The sequence below is a fragment of the Psammomys obesus genome, unplaced genomic scaffold (genome assembly GCF_907164565.1).
Source record: "Psammomys obesus unplaced genomic scaffold, mPsaObe1.curated_primary_1811, whole genome shotgun sequence".
In the NCBI taxonomy this organism is placed as follows: Eukaryota; Metazoa; Chordata; class Mammalia; order Rodentia; family Muridae; genus Psammomys; species Psammomys obesus.
The window spans coordinates 7,164,821-7,188,556 of NW_026596039.1; the positions used below are offsets into that span (position 1 = coordinate 7,164,821).

General features: G+C 50.0%; 1 protein-coding gene across 3 annotated transcripts in view; it reads left to right on the forward strand.

The window, feature by feature from the left end:
* Positions 1–19,585, forward strand: part of Fxyd6 (FXYD domain containing ion transport regulator 6) — a 24,806-nt gene extending 5,221 nt beyond the window's left edge. Inside the window, exons 2-8 of one of the 3 annotated variants that reach the window (XM_055622301.1) lie at positions 13,612–13,671; positions 14,264–14,302; positions 14,405–14,479; positions 15,213–15,249; positions 15,998–16,047; positions 16,487–16,516; positions 18,397–19,585. In XM_055622301.1, the coding sequence (XP_055478276.1) occupies positions 13,617–13,671; positions 14,264–14,302; positions 14,405–14,479; positions 15,213–15,249; positions 15,998–16,047; positions 16,487–16,515 (285 nt within the window). In that variant the 5' untranslated portion in view covers positions 13,612–13,616 and the 3' untranslated portion in view covers position 16,516; positions 18,397–19,585. Of the gene's footprint in view, positions 1–13,611; positions 13,672–14,263; positions 14,303–14,404; positions 14,480–15,212; positions 15,250–15,997; positions 16,048–16,486; positions 16,537–18,396 lie in introns of all 3 variants that reach the window. The other 2 variants (XM_055622302.1, XM_055622300.1) reach the window with 2 other exon arrangements.
* The last annotated feature ends 4,151 nt before the right edge of the window (positions 19,586–23,736 follow it).

Below are 23,736 nucleotides of genomic sequence, written 5' to 3' on the forward strand. Positions count from 1 at the left end.
ACACACACACACACACACACACACACACACACACACACACACACACACACTTCCCTTCCCCCTAAAGGCTAGATCACATGGAGGAAGTCCAGGGAGCCCATAGGTGGAGCCATCCTCTGCTGGGAAGAGCTGACTCCTTGCCTGTGTTCCCACCTAGCCCATTCCTAACGTGTCCGTTCCTTTCTTCCCACGTATGGTCTTGGAATGTCTCTTTCTTGGTGGTAGTCTAGCAGATGCTGAAAGGCTGAAGTTAACAGAGGGAGCTGATTCACTGCCCCATTTTGGAGTTTGACGAGACCCAGATGGCAGAGATGAGGAAGTGAAGGCCTGGGAGTTGGGGGAAGCATGATGAAATGCCTCAGAATGCTCAAAATATACCATTGAGAGTCTCAGGTGTTCTGAGCTCAGGATGGATTGTGACTTAAAGAGACAGTGATGCTGAAATGTCAGTTAACTAATTACTTGATCAGTCAATATCTTTACAACAGTTGTTGTACTTGACTGTTGGGGACCCAGAGATGCTGGCATGTGCCTTTGGCCCAAAGCATTAATAGTTTGTACACACACATACTACATGGAAAAGGTGTGAGCCATGTCATTCTGGGAATGGGACAATGAAGATACAAGGTGAGAGGAGAAGGGACAGTTTCCTAAAACTGGCAAATAGGGTCAAGTCAAGAGTCCCCTACGTCTGCATACTCTGGGTATCTAGACCCAGATACCCAGAGATACCAGGGACCTTCTCTCCTCCCTCCATCTCAGGGAAAGACTATGAATCCACGTAGAGTGTAGGTGGAACCATGAAGGCCAGACCTGTGCTTCCAGAAGTGAGCCCCTAGGAGAGGGAGGATGGCAGATCCCTGCAACGGGATATGCTTGTGAGGAGGGTGGTATGGGCCTGGTCTCTGGGCCCTTGGCCTGTGGTGCCTTCAGGTTTCCATCTTTGCTACTGGGGCTGCTCTACTGGCCTCTATGAATGGCTATTTGTCATCAGGAGGAGTTTGCAGGAGAGGGTGACCTCCCTCTCCGGACTGGCCGGCTCACACCCAGCCTATTGCTTCTGTATAATGCAACTGGTTACCTAGACTTTCTGGAACTGGACACAGTTGTCCTGGGATGGGATGGCTTCTCAAACTGTGTTACTGGGTCAAATGCTTGGGCCTGGCCTCCTGACTTTATGCTGGGCAGCTCATGTCAGCTGCCTGTGTATGACATCCCTATTGTTCCCAGAAGTGGCTGAGACAATGTCGGCTGTCTCAGTTGGTAGTGACTCCAAGCCCTATTTCCCTGCTGGTAGGCCAGCTTGGAGTGTTTCCAGGAAGACATGTAGAAATCAGGCCTGAGTTTGAGGGTTTTTTGTTTATTTGTTTTGTTTTCCGTGACAGGGTTTCTCTGTGTAGCCTTGGCTGTCCTGGGCTTTGTAGACCAGGCTGACCTGGAACTCACAGAGATCTGCCTGTCTCTGCCTGTCTCTGCCTCCCCGAGTGCTGGGATTACAGGCGTTCACCACCACACCTAGCTCAGGTTTGAGGTTTGTGATGTTTCCCTTTCTGAAGAAGCTTGGTTTCTCTTCAAGGTAGAAGTAACTCCAGTTAAAGATAAAAATTCCTGGGGTTAAAGTAACAAACTCTCTGCTGTGTAACATGGGACTTTGGCCTCTGGCCTGTTCAGATAGCAGCATTTGGGACCGGGCTCTTAGAGAAATGTTTTTGAGCCTTGGGGGCCTGCAGGTTCCCCCTCTTCCATGGTGGGGAAGAACCCTCAGTCACTGGGCCCTTGCCAGTCAAGAAGACTGTCAGGAAAGGGGGTAGTTAACTGACCTGTTCGTAGGGTGCCCAACTATCTTCTGGACACCACAAGGAATCTAAGAGAAAGTAACTCAAGCCACTAGGATTCCAGGTCTAAGGGAATGTCCCCAGTCCCTCCTCTCTCCTCCCTCCTCCCTCTTACCAGCTGTGAGTCCATCTCCTTATCAGTTCTGCTCTGGAATGCTGGCATAGTGGGGGTGGAATGTGGGGAGAGGATTCATTTCAAGCCAGGCTCTAAGACTGAAGAACTGATGTTGTTTATTCAATGGGTATTTGAAATACAGGCCAAGCAGCTAGGCCACAGTCACTGGCCTCTGATCCCAACCCAAACCCCTTGCTTTAAATCCTTGGCTGGTGCTTGGCTCAGTGGCCATGAACCAGCTACACCCTGCCTGTTACAGAAGCATGTGGCATGGGAACACCTGTGTTCTGCCCTGTGCCAGGAAAGTGAGCTCACAGGCTAGAGATGGATGGAGATGGAGGACTGATCTGATTTTTTTTTTTAACTGAATGTTCAAATTCAGTTAGGAACAAACCATTTTCTTTTGGAACAGTTTCAGGTTTACAGAAAACTTGGGTGGACAGCGCAGAGCTCAATACCTTCTTCTGCTCACAGCTTCTGTATGCAAATAAAATATTAAAAAAAAAAAGATATTACTTTAGTGTGCCAGCTCCTGTTGAAACATTATAAACTGAAGTTGACACTCCATGTAGATTTCCCTAGTGTTACCCAATATCCCTTTTCTGTCCCAGGGTCCCACTTCTAGGACAGCACATTGCATTTAGTTGTCATGACTTCTTGGGCTCTTCTTGGCTGTGACAATGGGTCTTTGTTTCGATGACTGTTATTACCTCTATAAGGGGCACCACTGGTCAGGTTCTGCAGTTGGCTTTTGGCCAGTGTTTCTCATCATTAGACAGGGGCATAGGTTTGGGGAAGGAAGATCACAGAGGTAAGGATTCACTGTTGTCATGTCATGTCATGTAGAAAGCACCGAGGCTCCAACCATTCAAACCCCAGCAACACAGTTCTGGTACCTGTTATTAGGTCTGGGCTCCCTCCACTCCCTGAGGCAAACATGCTAATGCATCCGTGTGCGCTGTCTGGCCCTCTCACCATCCAAGTCTTGCAAGTCTGGGACTGAGTGGCAGGAGAAGGTTAAAGATGTGCACCGAAGCTGCAGAGTGAGGCGGGCTGTTGTACCAGCCCAATAGGTAATACAATACGGGGGCAGATTAAAGGGGTGTTGCCCTCAAGGTAACTACATCTGAGCCATAGAGCCAGGCTGGAGTCAGGGAAGGAGCGGGCAGCCTGAGAACATGCTTAGATCATAGCTCCGTCAGGCAGGGGCTGTGTCTGTCTGTCTTGCCTGGTGCAGTACTCTCGCTGGTGAGCAAGGTGTCTGGGTGACAGTAGGGGGCCATGGTTATCGGGCTGATGAGGCTGATATTCTTTCTTAAGCCCCAGCCTCTTCCACAATGACTACGTGCATCTCAGCCATACAGAAATCGATGTGAGTAAGAACCCCGGACAGAGGGAGGCATCAGCAGCTGTTAGCGTCAGGAGTATTTCTCTTTCACAAGTAGATATATTGGCTTTAAAAAGTCTGTCTTGGGCTTGGTATTGTGGGGGAAGAGACCTTCATTTTGGCTCCATGCCCTAAAATTCTCAGCAGAAGTGATATAAGGTGATCAGTAGCTTTGTGCCCCTTACGGAAGGCTGCCAGTTGCTGGGCTGTTGGTTCTGTTGGCATCGTTTCTGAGATAGACTCCAGTGGCCAGTGTTCCCTATCACTTGTCACAGGCATGATCCAGCTTCAGCTCACTGGAGGGTCAGAGATAAAACATAAGAGTCTCTGGCCTGACACATCAGACTCCTTGAACCCAAGGAGATAGAAGGACCAGCAACACCTGAAGGACAGCCCCCAGGTCTTAGAGAGGTGAATGTGGCCTGAACGGTACTCCTAGGACACACTGAAATGGCTCTTGCAGAGGCAGTCTTTCTGAAGGCCTTGTGGAAAGGAAGATTGGCCTTGCTAAGCGAGAGAGTTATCCAAGGACCTCAAGGGTTGGGACACTGCTGTGCCCAACACTGCCCGGCTGCCAGGGAACAGTGTGAGATGCTTCTCCTGGGCACAGCAGCTGTCTGTTGACTTTCCCCATGCAGGCTCCTCCCTGGTGTGCTTTCCTTTCTCTGCCCTTTGGAGCATCATGGTAACGAGGGGAGCCAAGGGCACGGCAGAAGCAGCTGGGCAGTCCAGGGTCACCCCGTGGGGAGGAGGATGGTCAGGAGACTTGGAGTTTCCTCATATGTAGATTTTATTTTATTTTCCTGCAGTTTGCTTTTCCCTCTGTCCTTCCTGTCCACTCTTCTGGCTCTTCTGATGGGGACACTGTCCCTGGGCCAGCCTCAGTTCCATCTTGTGGCCTCTTCCCCTCCTTGGCCTGCTCTTCTCGCTTTGCTCAGTGAGAGTTTCTCTTTGTTCTCGTCTGCACCTCTGTTCTCCAGCTCCTTCTCTGCTACCGGCTTGAGGCCCTGGTGACAGCTGTTTATCTTGAGGTAGAAAGCTATGCTTGGGGGGGGGCAATGTCAGCTGTGGGCCGAGCCTGACCTGCCTCATGTCAGTGTAGAACGCTGGAACCTTCTAGAGGTCACAGGACAATGCAAGGAAGAAAGGAGAGGTAACAAGGGACTTTTCCCTGATCCCCCCCCCCCAACGTCCCCATTTTCCAGGAAAAGGTAGAAAAGGAGGAAGGGAGGAGCGGGCAGAGCTAGGCAATGCCAACAGTAATGAGTCCAACAGTTCATGCCTAAGGTGCAAGTACTCTGCCAGCTACTGAGCCCATGCCCCTTCTCTCTCAGGTTGGGTCTCATAATCCGTAATTCATGAGATTACTGTGTAGCTGAGGCCTCAAACTCACCACATAGCTGAATTCCTGATCTTTCTGCCTCCACTTCCTGAAAGCTGGGGTTGTAGGTGTGTGCCACCATGCCTGGCTGTATACCAATCTGTTTTCTCACACACACACACACACACACACACACACACACACACACACACACAGCCTCCAGCCCTGCATCTCACCACCAGGCTTTTCTGTCTCTTCCTTCCTTGATTCTGCTGTGTCAGGTAGCCGGGGGACACTGAAGTTCCTGAACTCGTTCCTTTTGGCCATCAAAGAGACTGTCAGGGGTAGCCTTCAGCAGAGCACAGGCTGAGGGCACAGGAGGCCAGGCTCCCTCCTGGGAGGAGATGCCGGTGGTAAGAGTGGGGCTGTATAAGCAAGACAGTAACTGTGCTCACTCACAGGCCACAGCACCCATTCTCGTAGGCCTGAGATTGTACCACTCATCACCTCTTCTTCCAGACACAGGAGGAAAGGCTCCTAGAGCTCCAGTTGCTTTCTGGAGCTACCGGGCCCAAGCGGCAGATCCAGGAGAGCCAAGTGGTTGCCTGGGTGTGTGGGACTGGATCTGACATCTAGGGCTTTGGGAAGGTAACAGAACCTTTCTCTCCTCAGTTGGTCTGTTGTATAGTGGTAATAATCGTCACAGTGGCCGCTTCCCAGGACTGCCGAAGGGCTGCAAGCCACGTAGCACCACCCTCGTGTGGCATGAGCACCTGATAGCCGTTGCGTAGTGCTGTCACAGGGCTCTGCGCTTTTCAAAATCCTTCACACTCGTTATCTCACTTGACCTTTACTGCAGCCTTGAGAAGTGGACAGGCTGGACCAGCTGACTCCGCACTGCCCACTCCACACTCCCGCCTTTGCCTAATGAACTGAGTGGGCCTGGAATCTGTCTATGAAAGAAAAAAAATCACCCTCTGGAGCAAACAGCTTTCAGTTCCCACTCAGGGTGAGCTGGCAGGCGGTCTGTGTTCTGCTGCCCCTCTCTCCCTCTCTTGTGAATATGGATGAGGCTGGAGATGCTGGGAACTTGGCTGGGAAAGCGGGCCCCTTTCCTGTGGACTTCATCTCATCCCCTCCCTAGGCAGTTAGGTCTCAGACGCTTAGCCTGCTGGACTGGGGAGGAACACGAAGGGTGGCACCTGACAGGGAGATGCCGGTCCTTCACAGAGCAGCAGTGGGGGATGGGAACCCTTCTCTATGATCTGGGAATTGAAGTGCGGGCCTGGCTCCCCACAAAGGCAGCCTCCTCATAGCAGGAAGACTACTCTGTCTCCACCAATGGAGAGGCAGACAGGGCAAAGTGAAAGTGTTGAATCCAGCCCTCAATCACTTTCTCCCTGTGAAATGGGTGTATTGCTAAGGCAGGGCCTTCAGAAGGCCTCTCTCTCCCGACAGAGCAGTGAGTGGATGATGGGATGACTGGTCTTTGTCGTAACTCTGGCTGCATAGTGTGTGGGGGCTGGGCCGAGCTGCTGTGCCATATCATAGCTGTAAATAGTACAAGGCCAAGCTGCTGAGGACAACAGAGAAGCCAAGGGCTGAAAACTGTGATCAGGCTGGCCTCACACACGATATCAGAGACTGGAAGTCCTTACAGTCCTAAGATGGTAGAAGCCACTCTTAGGAAGGAACTGGGGAGCGCTCTGCTTGTGTTAGGTCAGAACTTGTAGGCTGGGACCTGCTCCTTTAAGGTCTCTTCAGCCTTGCTCCTCTGTGGGAGAGAGAGCTAGGGGCTAAGCTGTATCCCTCAGAACCCCTTTCTGGACCAACTGCCTCTTTCTCTGTCCCAGAAGCCAGCAATACCCTCTTTGCCCTCCCCCCTTCAAATCTCTAACTCAAGCTTATTTTCCAGTTGAAGGAGCCTGTCAGTTGCTTCCCTTCTGCCCCTCATTGCCATGCCCTGGCGCCTGTCAGGCTGCCTCCAGGAACTGTCCAGTACCTCCCGGCCCTTCCTGATACAAGGCTGGCTGTTCCCAGCCTCAGCTCATCAAATCAGCTGACAGGGTCAGAGGCATGGGTTCCTGAGCCAGGCCCTACCCACCCCTGACTGGTAGCCGAATCAGGTCCCTCTCTTATCAAACCTCACTCTTTCTAAATTAATTAAAGGCAGATGCTTGTCTCATTATATCCCAGCCTGGCCTGCTGAGATATGGAATCCATCTGGAAATGTTTCCTCTTGGTTATGTGCTGTTCATGACGCATCCTTTTCCCACAGCATCTTCGTTGAAAGATGTAGAGATAGCTAAACCATGTCCCATGGTCTCTAATGACAGCCTAGGTAATCTGCAAGCCTAAGCCAGGCTCGGGCCCTCTGTGGCTCTTTGAAGGCTATCTCTTCTTGGCTATGTCCTGCCTGGCTTCTCACTGGGCCATCAAAGCAGGCCACAGTGAGCCTGGAGTGCACTCTATAGGGGCTGAACCCGCAGGAAGGTAAGCAGACCCCTTGCAAAGGGAAGGGAGGAGGGTCTGCAGGTAGAGTGAGGAAATTTTATGCCATTCGGAACTTCTGCCTTGAAAAGAGAGATGGCTGTCAAATTATATCAGAATAGTGCCAGGCATTCGGCTGTATCTCAGAAATAATCCAGCGTGTTGCTACATCATCAACTGGTAGCTTCTCTTTCTGAGCAGCTTTTACCCAGCAATTAAGTGAAATTATGTGACTCAGTGTGGAAAGATAATCACTGGAGGGACCGTTCTGATTGCACTCACCGCACTGCAGTGGACAACTGCAAACAGCAGGATGGCGGGAGAGGAGAATAACATGGAAGGGCTGATGTCAGCCACGGTGTCTCTGTGTGCCTGGGCAAAGACAGAGTGTTTTGTGGAAAGGAGGTGTAACTCTTCCTCATATTGGGCCAGATCTGACAGAATGGTCTAGAGCAGTGGTGACCAGACTAGTAAGATATAACAGAGTCCTCATCTCCAGCAGCGATGATGTAATGGAGTCGAATCATAGTGACGACTTCTTAGGTGCTCTGTCCTAGCCAGCCAGGTTTTCAGAGCTCTATGCAGGGTTCCAGGACCACAAAACAAGACATTTATCATATGCATGTTGAGACTCATGGAATGATCTTGAGCCTCCATCCTAGCTCTATCCACTCTGCCTGGTTAATTCCCCTACCTGAATACTCCTCCCTCCTCCCATCTGTTCCCTAAACTCTGGGCCTGGAAGTGTTCCTGCATTAGCTCCCCCCACCTCAGCTGAGCTCCAGGCTGCCCAGTTTCCAGCCTGTAAGGAGGAAGAAAAGAATGTGGAGACTTGAGGGCAGGAGAAGCCAGGGGTCTTACCAGGAGGGAGGAGAGGTCAGGATAGAATTCCTTGTTTAACAGAGAACAAAGACATCTGTGTCCCTTCAGAGGCTCTGTATATGCAGTTGGCCACAGGACTCGCAGCCAGCGCCAGCTGTACCACCGATGTGATCTTTTAAAGCGGTCTGGGTGCCAAGCGACAGCATTTGAGGAGCCTCATGCTGAGGGAGACTGCTGGTATAGGCCAGGCCCCAGCGGCTGCTTGGAGGATAGAGACTCAGCCATGTCTCACATTTATGACAGTGTCTCTTTCAGCACTCTGCAACTTGATCGCAAATGTTTGCTTTCGAATACAAAGACAGGCCTTCACTCTGGAGCTTGGCATTCATGACTCCATAGTCTGATTCCAGCCATCTTATCGGGATTCTCACCACCCACCGGTCATGCTTTACTCAGACTGGATTAGTCACTGTTTTGGAAGGCATCTGCCACTAGAAATGGAAACACTCGGGGGGTTGCTGTCACAGTGCCCCTCCTGTGCCATCTACATTGTGATGCCTTCTAAGAAGACCCTACAGGCAGCCTCTGTTGAGTGAAATGCCATGAGAACAACTTAAATTGAACTTGGAATGAATACCATTTGCTGTCCCCGCTCTCCATTGCTCCCTTTCACTGTCCTTTCTCATTTTCCTCTCTCTCCCAACCTTGTCTTTCAAGATCCCATCCTGCTCTCAAGGTTTGGCTGAAATGCCAACTCCTCCTTGGGTACTTTCAGGTCCCCTGTTGTACTGTCCTTACTGATAATAGCAGGGTCTTTGCTCTCAGAACCCATGCCTCCTTGGTAGCCGAAGCCAGATCTTGGTCACTGTTTGTCCCCTGCAGATCTAGAATTCACGTCCCTCTCATGGATTTCAGTGTTCGTGGAATTCCCCTGAGCTGAGCGTCTGTGGAAGTAATAGGCTATCAGAGAGGCACAGCAGTCATCTAAGGGGATGTTCGCTACACCTTGTAGTCTGGAGCCCTTGGCATGGACAAGTCTTTTCTTCTCCAGGAGGGGCTCTACCTGCCCAGTAATTGTTCTGCTGTGGGTTGAGAAGCCTAGACCGGCCATCCTTCTCCTGGCATGTAGGATCTGGTGTTCATACGAAGGTCCCTAAGAGTTGGTTTAATGTGATTTTACTTATGAGGCAGGGTCTCTCTAGCCTGGGCTGGCCTAGAACTCATGGCAGTCCTTGAGTGCTGGGATTGTACGCATGAGCATGAGCCTCGTTTGATGGCTTTTAATGTCACTTCTACCCTTGCCCCACACGAAGGAAGAAAGATACCATTACCAGTCGCTTTTCTCTCCATACCAAACACCATCTAAAACTCCAAAACCAAAATAAATCTTCCAACTAAAATCCTATGGAATCAAAGTAGCACAATTATGTAAAGTGTGAACTAAATTGAAACAGAGCTGCTGAAAGTGAATGCCAGTTACATCTCTGCCTTCTGGAGACCAGTAAGCGTTGAACCAAACAGAGTTCAGAACCGAACCCATGACTTCTTCATTAGTCCCCTGGAGGGGCCTGATCTGGTTTCAGGTTGGTATCAGACACTCTAGGTCTCCATGGAAAAAGGAAAACAAGACCTCAGAATTCCCCACAGATTAAGATATAGCAAATTTGAGCTTACAAATCAAAGACTACTTAAGCAAGGTAGTATGTGTGTGTGTTTGTGTGGATGTCTGTATGTGTATATCTGTGTGTGTGTGTGTGTGTGTGTGTGTGTGTGTGTGTGTATTGGAAGGGAACCAAGAAAAGCCAAATCACCATTTAAAAATCACAGAAACCACAAATCAATTTATGCTCCCAAGAAGTCAGGATTTTGAAATTAGCAGACACAAAAAAATAAAGTAACTGTGAAGAAAATGTTGAAAGAAAGCAATGGGATCCTAAAAATGAGTGGACAAGAAAGACTAATGAAATGACCAAGCTGTTAGAAAAGAACCAGCTAGAACATATAAAAATGTTATAATCAGTGAAATAGGAAATTAAGTGCATGAGTGAAACAGCAGATTAAACACAGCTAAAGGGAGAGAACAAGTAATTCTGAAACAATTTCCCAGCATGTAGCATAGAAAAGCAAGGAAGCAGAAAATATGAATGAACAGTTTGATGATTTTTAGAACAGAATAAAGATGCCCACACTGTACTAAGCCATAGTCTTTCTCTGTCTTTGTGCCTCTCTCTTTCTTTTCTCGAGACAGGGTTTATCTGTGTAGCCTTGGCTTTCCTGGACTCGATTTGTAGACCAGCCTGACTTCTAACTCACAGCAATCCACCTCCTTCTGCCTCCCTGAGTGCTGGGATCAAGGGTGTATGCCACCAAACCCGGTCTAAGCTACAGTCTTAGAAGAGAGAAATAGGATGAATGCAAGACAGAAAGTATATATCGCTTGTTTATTCATAATTAATATAAAACAAGCATCTTGGAAACACAGTGTTAGAGGAAAAATTTCAAAACCCTGGAACTCTATTTAGAATGACTAATAAGACCAAATTTGTGTTCATGTGTAGACATGTATGTACATGTGTGTGCATATGAATATATGGTCATGGTTTCTCTACTGCATTTCTCTGTAAGTCTCAATCAGCGCACTAAGAAACAGAAATGACCTGTGTGCTAATAGGAGGAGAAAACGCCACTCTCTCATTTACAGTCTGTCTACAGAGAAAACCCAAAGGCAAATGGGTAAATTATTAGAAATGAGAGAGCTTAAGACTGCTGTATTTAAGACCAGTAGATGACCTGACAGTGTGAAGAAATGTCTTAAGTGAGACACTCACAGTCATTTTAGAATTGAGAGATTCTGTGTATTGTAGGGCAGTTTTTTTAAAAGTAAAGACGGGTCCAGGAAGACGGCTCAGGAGATGGAGGTGCCTACCACCAGGCCTGACCACGGAGTCCTATCCCATGATGCACTGGTAGGAGAGAACCACCTCCCTGCAAGTTGTTGTTTTATCTCCACACACCACACAATACACACACATACGCACATGTACACTTACACACAAAATTAAAAAAAGCTCTTAAGTAAAAAGAAAAGTCAGGGATTGGGAGGAGATATTGCAATACTCAGTAACTGAGGTTTTATGTCAACGTCGAGAAGATGATTTGAAAATTATAAAAAGACACGAACGTCCCGTCACCACTATAGAAATGGAAATGGCGAACCCCCAAAGCTAAGTGACCAGAATAACGCCACATTTTATGCCTCTAGATGGACAAAAATTATGACATCTGATAATGTCAAGTAGTGGTTAGGACGGGGAGTAACAGATAAATCACATCATGCTGGTGGGATGTTAAAGTGGGAATGACCTCTGGAAGATGATTAACACTGTGGAGCAGTGACCGTCTGTTCCCAAGCAGTGAGTTCAGAGCCATGCTCACCCTCGGTCATCATTTCCAGGCTGCGATGGAAGGCCTGTCCAGGGGCATAGTCATATTCCTTTTAAAAGGGAGCTAAGTGGTGGAGTACGCCTTTCAGAGTAAGGATTGTTCGGTGGTCGTGTTTTCTAGTATCCGCAAACGCATGTTCCCACTGATCTGCAATGTATAGTGTTCCTTTTGAGACTGGGTGCTCAGAATTGTGAAAAACCTCTCAATCACACGTGCCCTTGGCAGTGTGCACATAAGTGTTCAAAACTGTATCATTTAGCCGTGTATTTCCAAAGATACCAGATGCCCATCAACAGGAGAAGGGATCACTACACAACAGTTTTCCTTCACAACGAAATACCACACGTTAACCATGAAATAGCTACAGTTCTGTGTAATAGTATAGACAAATCTTCAGAACAGTGTTGATCAAAGCAAGTGTCTGGAGACTGCAAATACTGTATCATAACCATAAAGGTAAAAAAGAAAGCTGTGCTGGGGACTAGGGAGATGGCTCAGTCAGTGAGGCATCTGCCTCTCAAACGTGAGGAACTGAATTTGATCCCCAGAACTTAAGTCAAAAACAAAACAGAACAACAACAAAACATGTGGACTGGCACTCAGCTGCAGTCGCAGTACTGAGAAGGTGGGGAGTTAGGATGATGGCTGGGGTTTGCTGGCCAGCCAGCTTCCCGGAATCAGCCTGGTGTCAGCTCTAGGCTCAGCGAGAGTCCCTCTCTCAAAAGATAAGGTGCAGAATGGTTCAGGAAGACATCTGACATTGACCTCTTGGTTGCTCAAGCAAGGACATGCACCTGCTCAGACACCCAAACATTTACACATGCACAAACTCACACTAGGCAATGTTATTGGATATATGTATCAAGCACAGTTTTAAGAGGAGCAAGGTGTATGTTCGTACAGCTGTCAATTTCTCTTGACAGAGCTCTCTGGCTGGGCATGGTTCTGGGTACAGCTATGCTGCCCCCTGGTGTCTGACTGCAGAATAGCAGCAGAGCTGCTTGTTAGGATGAGTGTGGGGCCTGGCTATTCAAGACATAGGTTTCGGGCAGTGTCCCGGCTTACCCTACATGGAAAAGATTAAGCAGCGTTGGCTGCTCTGGATTTGAGTTCTTCCTCCTTGTGCTGTACCCTATTCTGACTCTGTGAGTGTAACTACACTGATACATGTTCCCTGGCTCTGCGCATGTGACCCATCCAGGTCCGCCCCCCCCCCCCCCCCCCCCCCCCCCCCCCCCCCGCGCCATCACCAGGATTCAGTGTGATCCAAGCAGAGCGCTCATCGTTTTAAGGGGGAAGAGAGACTGGGAGCTGATGCTCAGAGACCTTTGTCCTGCTTCCCTTTATGCAACCGTCACATTTTGGGAGATGATGACCTGGGCCTCTGGTCATCCAGGAAGCTGAGGAAACCGTATGAAAGGCAACTTGTGGTCATACAAAGGTATCAAGGGGAACAGAGAGAGGCTGCCATCCACTGACTGGACTAAGGAGCTGATATAAACACTCCCCTACACTTACTGCTCTTCCAGAGGACCCAAGGTTAGTTCCCAGCACCCACATCAGGCAGCTCACGCCCACCTGTAACTCCAGGAGATACATTGCTCTGGATCTTCTAGGCTCCATGGACATCTGCACACATATGCCATACATGCATAGCGCGTGCAAACACACACACACACACACACACACACACACACACAACATAAATCCTTTCAAAAACACTTCTTGGTAGGCTGTTGGCTGTGAGAGCTTGTCCGGGGTCCCCGCATCTTAATGAGTCAGAGATAGCCTGGAAAGAGGGCACTGGAGAGACATCTCCAAAGCCCTTGGGATGTTAAGGTGTTAAGGCTTTGGCCTAAAAGCCTCACCCTAATGAGTTACTGAGCTATTGTATGACCTTGGCCCTGCCTCTCCCTCTATGAAGAGCGTTTACTCTCGGCGAGCTTCTGGTTCCAGGCCTGCAGCCTGCACGAGTCATAGAGCCGGCTAAGTGTTCTGACTCATCTTGGTTAATAGAATTGACCACACAGATCTCTGAGAGTCTGATAAGGTGGCATTGGTCCTGGTGATTTGAAGTGGCCTCAGGTCACACATGCTTCCGGTACAGCCGAGGTTGGGCTGAGCCCCCATCACAGGTGATGGCTTATGGAGGAAGGTCTTCTGTCCTTAGAGTCGTCTCTTCCTTCTTTATCCCCAGGCGCCATGGAGACGGTGCTGATCCTCTGCAGCCTGCTGGCCCCTGCAGTGCTGGCTAGTGGTAAGAGTCCTGTAGGGCCTACCTGTGCCGAGCTGCAGCCGCAGCCCTTTCTGGTAGAAGGTTCTGGTCCTTTTAGACTTTAGGGTAAAGGGATCTTAGGCAACTTCCCATCTGGTCAGGGGCTCCTACCTTTGCAGCATAGAAAGACAGAGCCTAATCCAGGTGTTCCCCACAAGGACCAACTGGCCTGTTAATCCCTCCAGACACCTCGGGCTCCTGTGGAATTACAGCCTGGACTGTAATTAACCCACCCTGACTATATATGCCAGTTCATAGATATATGAAATGCTCCCCCCGAACCCCCACCCCATCTCGGCTTCCCTGTTTGTCAGTAGATGACAGGCAGGCCTGGCCTTTTGGAGTGATGAAAGGTGTGCTGTGAGCTGGGGACCTCACTGAGGTTCTGAGTCATACCTGCCTCAGACCCTGGGCGTCCAAGCCTGCCAAGCCTATTTTCCATGATCTCCAGTGTCTCTGCCCAGTAGCCAGCTTCACAAGGATCCTTTTGTGGGGACTAGGAGCTGTGGGGCAGGAGAGAAGTCTCAGGAAACATGGCTGCCTTCCTCTTGACCGTGTCTGTCTACTTTCCCAGCAGCTGAGAAGGAGAAAGAAAACGACCCTTTCTATTACGGTGAGTGAACTCTGCAGCCCTGGGGTGGCCCCATCCGGGAGGGACAGGTATGTTCTCCCTGCCCCTCCCATCTCCCACCTCTCATCCCTGGTTCTTTTGCAGACTACCAGACTCTGAGGATTGGGGGCTTGGTGTTCGCTGTGGTCCTCTTCTCCGTTGGGATACTCCTCATCCTAAGTATGTTTGTCCCTTTTTATCTATGGCTGCTGGGGAGTAGTAGATGAGCCTAGCCATCTTGTCTGTGGGAAAGGGGAAGGCACAGTCTGCCTCTCCATGCTACCTCCAGGACTAATACAGGGCTGGGCATATAGTAAGTGCTCAATTAAACAAGGAAGGTGAGCTCAGAGAATGTAGGTAGGAACAGCCATAAGTAAAAACGAGCGGGCTTCATCCTTAGGGCATGGGCTTAGCCATCCCGGAAGACAGGTGCTGTGCTCGCCATGATCCTGGGAATGTGTCCTTATGTGTTTCCCCTGTGTGAGCCGTGGTGTTGAGTGCACTACCATCATTAGTTTTGCTCACGGTATGAAAGGGCAAATTCTATCACAGCGGGAAGGCGTGGCGTGGCAGACTTGTGTGGCTTATTCACATTAAGATGGACCAGGAAGCAGAGAGCTGAGGATATAGTCAGAAGCGGCTACCACCTCCAACAACCCACTTTGATTGGCTTGGCCCCGCCTCCCAAAGATTGCCCCTCCCACAAACAGCACCCACTTGCCACTTAAACCCTGGCACGGGGCCTCAGTTGACCCCCCCGTTGCTTTGGGCAGCAGTGCAGGCTTCCATTGCTTGTGTTTGGCAGTGCCTTTGTCCTGTACAGACTCACGGTAGATCTTCTGTGTCCCGGCCAGGAGCCTGACCTTGAGCTGCTGCTGGGAGCATGATCTTGGATGGTTTCTTTGTGTTTCAGGTCGCAGGTGCAAGTGTAGTTTCAATCAGAAGCCCAGGTAAGAGTGACAGGGTTGTTGGGACAGGGAGAGGCCTGTGGAGCAAACCCAATGGGTGCTCTTTGGTCTCATGGGAGAACATTGGAGGGCTAGAGAGATGGCTCAGAGGTGACTGGCTTATAGGACCCACGATCATTTCCCAGCACTCACGTAGCCGCTCATAACGGTCTGTAACTCCTGTTGCAGGAGATCCGGCCCCCTCCCTCACACACACACACACACACACATACAAGCAGACAGAACACCAATGTACAATGACCTTGGAACAAAGGAGAGGTCAAAACACGTAAATAGGGTAAAGAATACTGAGCAGGAATGTGCTGGGACCTTGTCTGGAGGTCCTTGAGCCAGCAAGGCTTGCTGGGGGGAAGTAGAGAAGGGTGTTGCGGGGCAGAGACGCTGTCGCTGTGTCTCGCCTTCCTGAGGCTCTGTGTACTGCGTAGTGGGCACCGTATAAGTTACACCCCTTTCATTAGAACAGCCATGGTGGCCATGGACCTCAGAAGTCAGAGTCTGTGGCAGCTATGCCCAAACCCCACCTAGGGGCAGACACAGAAGGGTACCCATGGGTTCTCTCTGCCCCTCCCGGCTACTCTGTTCACCCCACGTGTCCCATGGTAGAGTGTCTGAATGAGGCGGGGGGAGGGGGAGGGGATGAGCTCCAGGGGCCCTGCTTCAGTGAAGAGAATGGGGATAATCTGTGGTTTCCCCCTGTACGTCTGTAACGATGTGTCTCCTCTTGTCATAGGGCTCCAGGGGATGAAGAGGCCCAGGTGGAGAACCTCATCACTACAAATGGTAACTACCATGACAGGGTTCTATGAGAGGGTCTTCCCATGGTTCGGGGAGGGACTGGACTAGGTGCCACGAGCTGCTTTGGGGTTCAGCAGAGGTGAACCTCAGAGGCCTCTGAAGTGCCAGGAGAGGGCTCTCTAGGACCTCTTTGACATTCGCACTTCATCCATACCAGGCAGGAGATAGTCACTGTAGCCAGAGCACCTACTTTGTACCAGGCACACTCCATCTTTACATGTGTGCTAAGCCCCGTGAGGTAGCCACCATTACCATATTCAAGGACCTAGGTCCAAGGTCTTGTAAGCAGCAGACATCAAGGTGCAAGGACTGGCACCCACATCTTTGTGACCCCAAATCCTAGTGTCAGGCGTAAGCGAGGGCTCAGCAGAGAGCACCCCTGGGGGAGGAGCTTCACAGTACATCAATCTGCTTTCTCTTCCAGCTACGGAGCCCCAGAAGGCAGAGAACTGAGGTGCGGCCTCCAGCAGGAAGGTAGATGCTCCGTGCTCTGTCCCCCACTGTCCTCGTTGGGTCTGGGCAGGGGCCTCATGCCCGCTTCTTCATGGCACCCAGCTTTTCTTACCAGCCCACTCTTAGGTGTCTCTCAGAGGTGGGGGAGGAACCGTGGACATCTCTGTCCCAGAGACTGTCTCTTACCTCAACACAGGCATGGGGAATCAGGACTTCCAACCAGCCTTGGGGTCAGACTCATACGGTATTTTCCCAGCTACCAGAGGGACATGGCTTGGGTAGGAATCGTTTAGTTAGTGAAACACTTCCCTCTTAAAGTAACATTGGGAATGGCTACCAACAATGAGCCTGAAAACCGCTTAAACACACACAAACACACACATACACACACACACATCATTAAACTTTCCAATAATACTCTAAAGTACGGAAAATAATATGGGCCCCTCCCCTTCCTTATACCTGCACTGCCCTCAACATTTGGGGCCTGCTGTGTGTTCATTTCCATTGCTTATTGTAGGGTGTGCCCGAGAGTACATAGTGATTGGATAAACCTTCCAGTCAGCAGGCCGTATAGGAACCTTCTGGAGCCTACCAGGAGAAATAGGACATGCAGGGCTGGCCTCATTTATAATGGAAAAAAAAAACAAAAAAACTCCAGTCAGAGAAAGCCATTCAGATAGTGTCTTGGTTAGGGTTAGTATTGCTGTGATGAACCCACATGGCCAAATCAAATTGGGGAGCAAACGTTTTTTTGGTATAAGCTTCCCACACTGAAGGAAGTCAGGCCAGGAACTCAAGCAGGGCAGGAACCTGGAGGCAGGAGCTGATGCAGAGGGCATGGAGGGGTGCTGCTTAAAGGCCTGCTCCTTATATCTTGTTCAGCCTAAGAAAATAGAACCCAGAACCACCAGTCTGGGGTGGCATCACCCACAATGGGCTGGGCCCTCCCCCATCAATCACTAATTAAGAAAATGCTCTACAGGCTTGCCTACAGCCTGATCTTACGGAGGCATTTTCTCAATTGAGGTTCCCTCCCGTCCAATGACTGTAGCTGTGTCGAGTTGACACACACCTACCCAGCACAGATAGTAAGTGACAAGCTGGGCCCTGAATCCAGGTTTCTGTGGCTAGGGTCACTCAGAATACCTACTCAATTGTGTCCTGGATGGCAGACCCTGGGGTATATAAAGGCAAAAAAGCCTGTTTGTCACCTCACTTCTGCCCTAGATTCCATACAATAAGGCATAACATACAATAAGGCACAACTCTAGTTTAAGTTGTAAATTAAAGGCTTCCTCAAGCTAGTGCATACCTGTAAACCTAGCCCATGGGGATGGATAAAGGTAGGAGGAAGATCAGAAGTTCAGGGTCAACCCTGGCCAATAGTGAGTTTGAGGTCAGCCTAGGCCACATGGACCCTGCTTCAAAACGACAACAAACAAAAAACTGTCTATGTCATGGACACTAGTCTTTGCCAGAAAGGCAGGACCACCATGTACCTGTGCAGAGTTTTAATTCCTTGTAGTGCCTGCATCTCCACATGACAGCCCTGGCAGCAGAGCAGGGCTCACTCACTGCTCCCATCTTTGGGGTGATATCTTAAAGATAAGCGACCACTTAAGCAGGGGTCAGTCAACAACTCCAGCCCACGAGGCTGCCCCCCTTCATACTCCTCTGCCTTCCCTTCCTCTCAGGCTTGTCTGCTCTTCACTGGACCTTAGGGCTTCAAGGGCATGCCATCTGGGGATTTTTTTTATTTTATTATTATTATTTTTTTTTTATTTTTTGGACAAAGGGGCTGTGCTGAAGTTGGAGACAGGACCGAGTATGGGCAGTAGAAAGGATCTAGGGTCTTAATGTGAATTCTCCGCCTCACAGCCTCCAGAAGCCAAGGCCAGCTGCCTGACACTTTCGAGGCTGACGTCAAGGCTTGAGAAAACCGGCTACTTCATGCCAGACCTTTCCCTAGGAGAAGCCAAGAACATGAGTTCCCCGTGCCTCTCTCTGTCCCCACTAACCCCAGTCCTGTACTTGATGCAACGCTCACAGCCCTTCCTTTCTCACTGCAGCCGGGGTCTGGCCCCTTTCTGTGCTGTGTCTGTGTGTGTCTGATGACTGTGGTCTGTGGCTACTCATTCGTGGATTTCATTGTTCCGGTAAACTGTGTGCTCCCTTTCCTGAGGGGCTTGGCCATTTTGCCCTCAGCGCCTTGTGACCGTCTCCTGTGGCCTCCATCCCCTCTTGCTCTCTGCAGTCTGTTCTGCCTATGAGGAGCCCTAGCCCCATGTCTGGATTTAGGCTGGAGGGAGAGTTGTTCCCAGAGCAGGAGCCCCAGGCTGTTTTAGGACAAAGAAACTTTGTATAATCTAAACTGAGCTTCTTCCGGGACTCTCCGAAGAAACTTGCTCCAGACTCCAACCAATTTAGAAGGTCTGTTAGCAGCTGGAGATTTGGAGGATTGCCTTCCTGCAGGCTCTGTCTGCCCTCCTGAGGTCATTTTCCTTTCAGGGTGTCCACTTCAGAGAACCAATCTGCCCTACCCTTTGCGGAGTGCCCAGGAATTCCAGGTCCAGGGCTTCTTGCCTCTGGGGAACTGTGCTCCTCACATACCTTCTGAGCAATAGACCCATAGGCTCTGGAATGCCCCTGCCTTTGCCCACCTTCCCTGCTTTTGAGACTTCGATCTCCAGTCCAATTCATCTGACCTGAAGTGGGTCTCTGGCAGCCCAGGGGATGCCTCAGAGAGGTTGGATTGGGGTGGGTCCGGCAGCCTTTGCAGTTTCCTTTCCCTGCCTGTCGGGTGAAAGTGGAGAGCGATGGCAAGATGCAGGAGCAGGGCTTTGGGTCAGAGGAGCACCCGGGTATGCACAGCCCAAATGCTGAGCAAACGCCAGAAATCAAAGGTCATGGGAGTAGAAACTCAAACCAGACCCTGCCCCACCTGTCCATTGTGTTCCCTTGGAAACTAACCAAGTCACACTGTGTACCGGGACTGCTGATCTCTGTCTTGTGATCTATCTGACAACAGAAAAATTAATAAATAAATAAAACATTGTTTCCTAGTGGCTCTGAGTAGTTTTTCTTCTTCTGAGAATCTGAGTGTTTGTAAGTCTCCTGGGAACTTAAAGGACAAGCATGTCCATCCCAGGTCAGAGGGAGGAGATCAAGACTGAAGGATGCTAGGGAGGTGCCAGGGAGTTTAGGCTTCTTTCACAGGGGTTTCTAGACCTGACTTTGGACCTCCTCTCCCCTTCTCCCTTTCTCTCCTTCCTTTGCTCCTTTCCTACAGGTCCCTCCTCACAGCAGGACAGGTTAAGTTAGAAAGGAGTCGGTAGAAGATTAATGACAGGCTGGAGAGATGGCTTAGAGATTAGGAGCACTAGGTGCTCTTCCAGAGGTCCTGAGTTCAATTCCCAGTGACCACATGGTGGCTCACAACCATCTAGAATGGGATCTGGTGCCCTCTGCTGGTGTGCAGGCAGAACACTGTATATGTGGTAAATAAATAAAAAACAAATCTTTTAAAAAAAATTAATGACACTGTGACACTCATGTAGATGGGAACTTGGAGGCCTCCCAAAGGCATTCCCATTTTTTTTTAAAGTACTGTTGGCCAAACAGCTGCAGGCAGATTCCACTTGAAGACAGAAAACCCACCCCTGTGCATTGCCCTGTCTCCAGCCTTCTGTGTGTGAAGGCCTTCTCCTGTGTGTGAAGACACAGCCTTCTCTTGTGTCTTGGGTGAGACACAACTCCTATAGAGTGAGGAAGAAGCCTTGTTCTAACTTGAGGATTCTCAGGGCATCTTAGGGTCTCGAGAACTTCGATAGCCCCCTGTGAAGATTTTGGGTTGCTTCTAGACAACGGTACCTCGCATGTCTGAGAGAGTGGGTAGGATCCAGTTTCTAGTTATCCAAGGCCTGCTTGGCGTATTTCCCACACCTGCTATTACCTGTACCCTTAGTATGTTTTGCCCCTCTGGCTCTGAAAAGATGAAGTCTTACAGCAGGGGTCAAGTGTAACATTGTCAAGCCAGGGATGACAGGGGATCATTTATTAAATGACCACAAAAAAAAAATATCTGTGGTCACGTGGGGTCTTGGAAATAAAGCAGATGAGCTCTGTTCACGGCATACTCATGTATCAGGGAGTTTATGCCTTGTAGGTGACTGAGGTCCTGAGAGGCCTCAGGCATGCAAAGGATTGTGGGTACTGTGCCAGGCATTGCTAAAACCAAAACTCTAAAGAAGTCTTGTGAGAGGTTCTGACCTTTCTTTCATTACACCAAAAAGAGAGAGTACCTGTTATTTTACTATGTGTCTAACATGGTGAATACGGCTTTACAAGGGGCCTAGAAGCATTGCTTAGTGTGTCTGGGAGGCTGGCTTTATCCTGACATAGCAGGACAGTCTTATTTTACAGATTCTCTCTGATGCCCCTCGAGGCAGGCAGTGATTCCAGGGCCATGTGCGCACCACACAGCTGGGGGCTTGGGAAAGCCTTTTTAGATAATGGGGAGGATGTCAACCCTCCTGGAACCTTGTCTGCTCTCTGCCCTTTCAGGATGTGACCTAGCTACCATGCACTCCGGGCTGTGCTTCGAGGAAGCACCTACGGGAGGCCAGTTATGTGGAAAGACCCAGAGATGGAAAGCCTGAGCATCGCAACCGTGCAGAAAGATACCTACCACGTTCTTGCCAGATGCAGGGTCCCCGTGGTTTGCCTCCCACACTCACATCAGCAGTCTCGTGAGGGTGGGGCAGTGCCAGCAACTCAGCCCCTGGTACCTGACACTCCTTTCTGCTTTTGATCTGTTTGGTTTTTGTTTTTCCTTTGAGACAGGGTCAAATAGCCCACTCTGGTCTCAAACTAAAAAAACAAAACATGGAGACAGGGACGACCTGCTTAACTTCTGGTCTTCCTGCCTCCATCTCCTGAGTTGGGGTTACAGATGTGCACAACCATAGCTGGTTTTTAGGGGTGCTTCGGTGTTTGTGAAAACTGCATGAGCTCTTTGATGATTGAGCTCCATCCCCAGGCCCTGTGATTTGGTTTAATGTGGCAACTTTACTTGGTTGGATGAGAAAGCTACTATGCTACAAGGGACAGTGAGTCCCTTGTTCTCGGTGACCTTGAGTGTTCTGCAAATTTGACCTCTCGGAATTCTCCATTTCACATGAATTTAACTCCCAGAGGTGTTCAAACCTCTTTGAAAATTGCTGCTGGTCATTCCTCACGTCACTAATCTGTGCCTGGGTCGAGCTGCTGCGGCCCTCGACCTCTCTGATGTTTTGTTTGTTCACTTTTTTCTTACAGGCTGTAGGTCAGAACTGGCCAGACTATTCTTGGAAGAGATCAGAGACAGCAAAACTGAATGCTGGCAGCAGAGGTGGGAAGGGGTGCCAAGCTGAAGCACATCCCAAGGTCAAGGGGCTCTGCCCCCTCCCCCTTCTGGGAGGCAGGGCTCTGCCCTCCAAAGGATGGAGGACTGGCAGGTGAGAATTCCCCAGCTCAGTCTGGTTCTCACCTTGTCCCTGGCTGCTCTGCACTCTCCCCCACAGAGGCCCAGGGAGAGCGAGAAAGGTCAGCTGTGTTTGCCCAAGCCAGGGGAGGAGCTTTGAAAATGCCTGTCTTCAGGCCATAAAGAGGAGGGAATGGTCACCTATTGCCATTTGTGTGATTCATTGCTGTCACCCCTAAGCTCCTGGCTGGCAGAACCAACCGGTTCAAGCCAACCACCTGTTGATTTTCTGGAGCCAATGCCAGTTCCTTGGGCTTGAGCAACAAGAGGTGCCAGCCAAGGGGCAATGCTGTCATTAATGTCCTAAAGGACTCGGGATATTAGGCAGGATGAGGGATCCTTTCTGAAGAGGTTCTCAGAGCCTGGGCCTCTCTTCTATCCAATTGTGTGACCTTCAGCCCCATCTCTCTGTCACTTTCCCTCTTGTTGGGTTAGGCCTCCTGCCAGCGGTGTGACCCTGGGAAAGCCACCGAAGCCAGAGTATCCTCTAGACTATAGACTATCCTACAGACCATACTATACAGTGTATACACTGTATTTTACACGGTATATTATTTTTAAAAACCCTGAAATTCCTACAGGAAGACATGGTGTTGCCAGTACTGACTATTTAAGGACTGCGTCCTCATTGACAGCGAGGGTGCCTAGCTATCACTTAGACTTGAATTCCAGTCCTGACTTGCACGCCATTACCTGCAGTCCCTGCTCTTTGTGAAAGAGTGGTACCAAATCCTGCCTGGCTGTGATGTCAGGAAAAGCAAAGCAGATCTTTGGAACTCTCCAGAACCATGAAAGAGGTGGAGTCCTTGCCGGGTAGGGAGAGCTGGATTGCATCTCAGTGACTGAGGACACAATTGTGAGTGAATGCGGTGATCCGTGTATGTCCATAGGCCAGGGCACGATGGTCACAGGCCACATGAAAGCCACAAGAGTCCATCGCAGGACTCCAGAGGCTGTTGAGAAAAAAGTATGGCTTGCTGCCTGAGGTTCTCTAAAAGCAGTGGACACAAGGAACCGCTTAGAAACACCTTAGCTCCGGGTCAAGGCCAGGTGTGAGTTCTGAGAAAATCAAGAATGCATTTCTCTCCAGGGTGTTCTCTGTGTAGGAGGCTGGACTAATGGTTTGTTCTTGCCATAACATGGTGACCTTGAATCTCAGTGTACATTGCCCTTTGGCAACTCCCAGGACCTCTGTGCCCCACTGCTCCAGCCATCTTGAAGCCAACACCTAAGGACTGGATTCTATGGGGCCCACCTCCTCCAAGCTCTTGCTTTATAAGACCCCAGTGACCAGGCTCTTGTGGTCACAGCAAGAGACAGGAGCTGGCATTCCTAAGGGCTTAGGACCTCTAGCCAGAACAGATGGGGCTTACAAGGAACAGCCACCTTCCCTGCCCAGTGTCCCTGGGGACCATACCTGGAAGAATGGGCCTGAGCTCAGGGTCGGGGCTTTCTCATGGATTTGGATTTCTGCCCCTTTCAAGCTCCTTTGAGATGCGAATCAACACCACGTGGAGGAAATGGTGCTGGGGCCTGAAATGCAATGCTATGGATTGTCAGGAAACCTCACAAAGCCCTGGGCTGCTGGGCTGGAGAGTCCTGTTGCAGGAAGGCTCATGGTGAGGACGTCCACTCTGGGGCTTCCTGCGGGTGTTAGGGAGACAAGGATCAGCTGGATGTCCCAACTTGTGACTCCC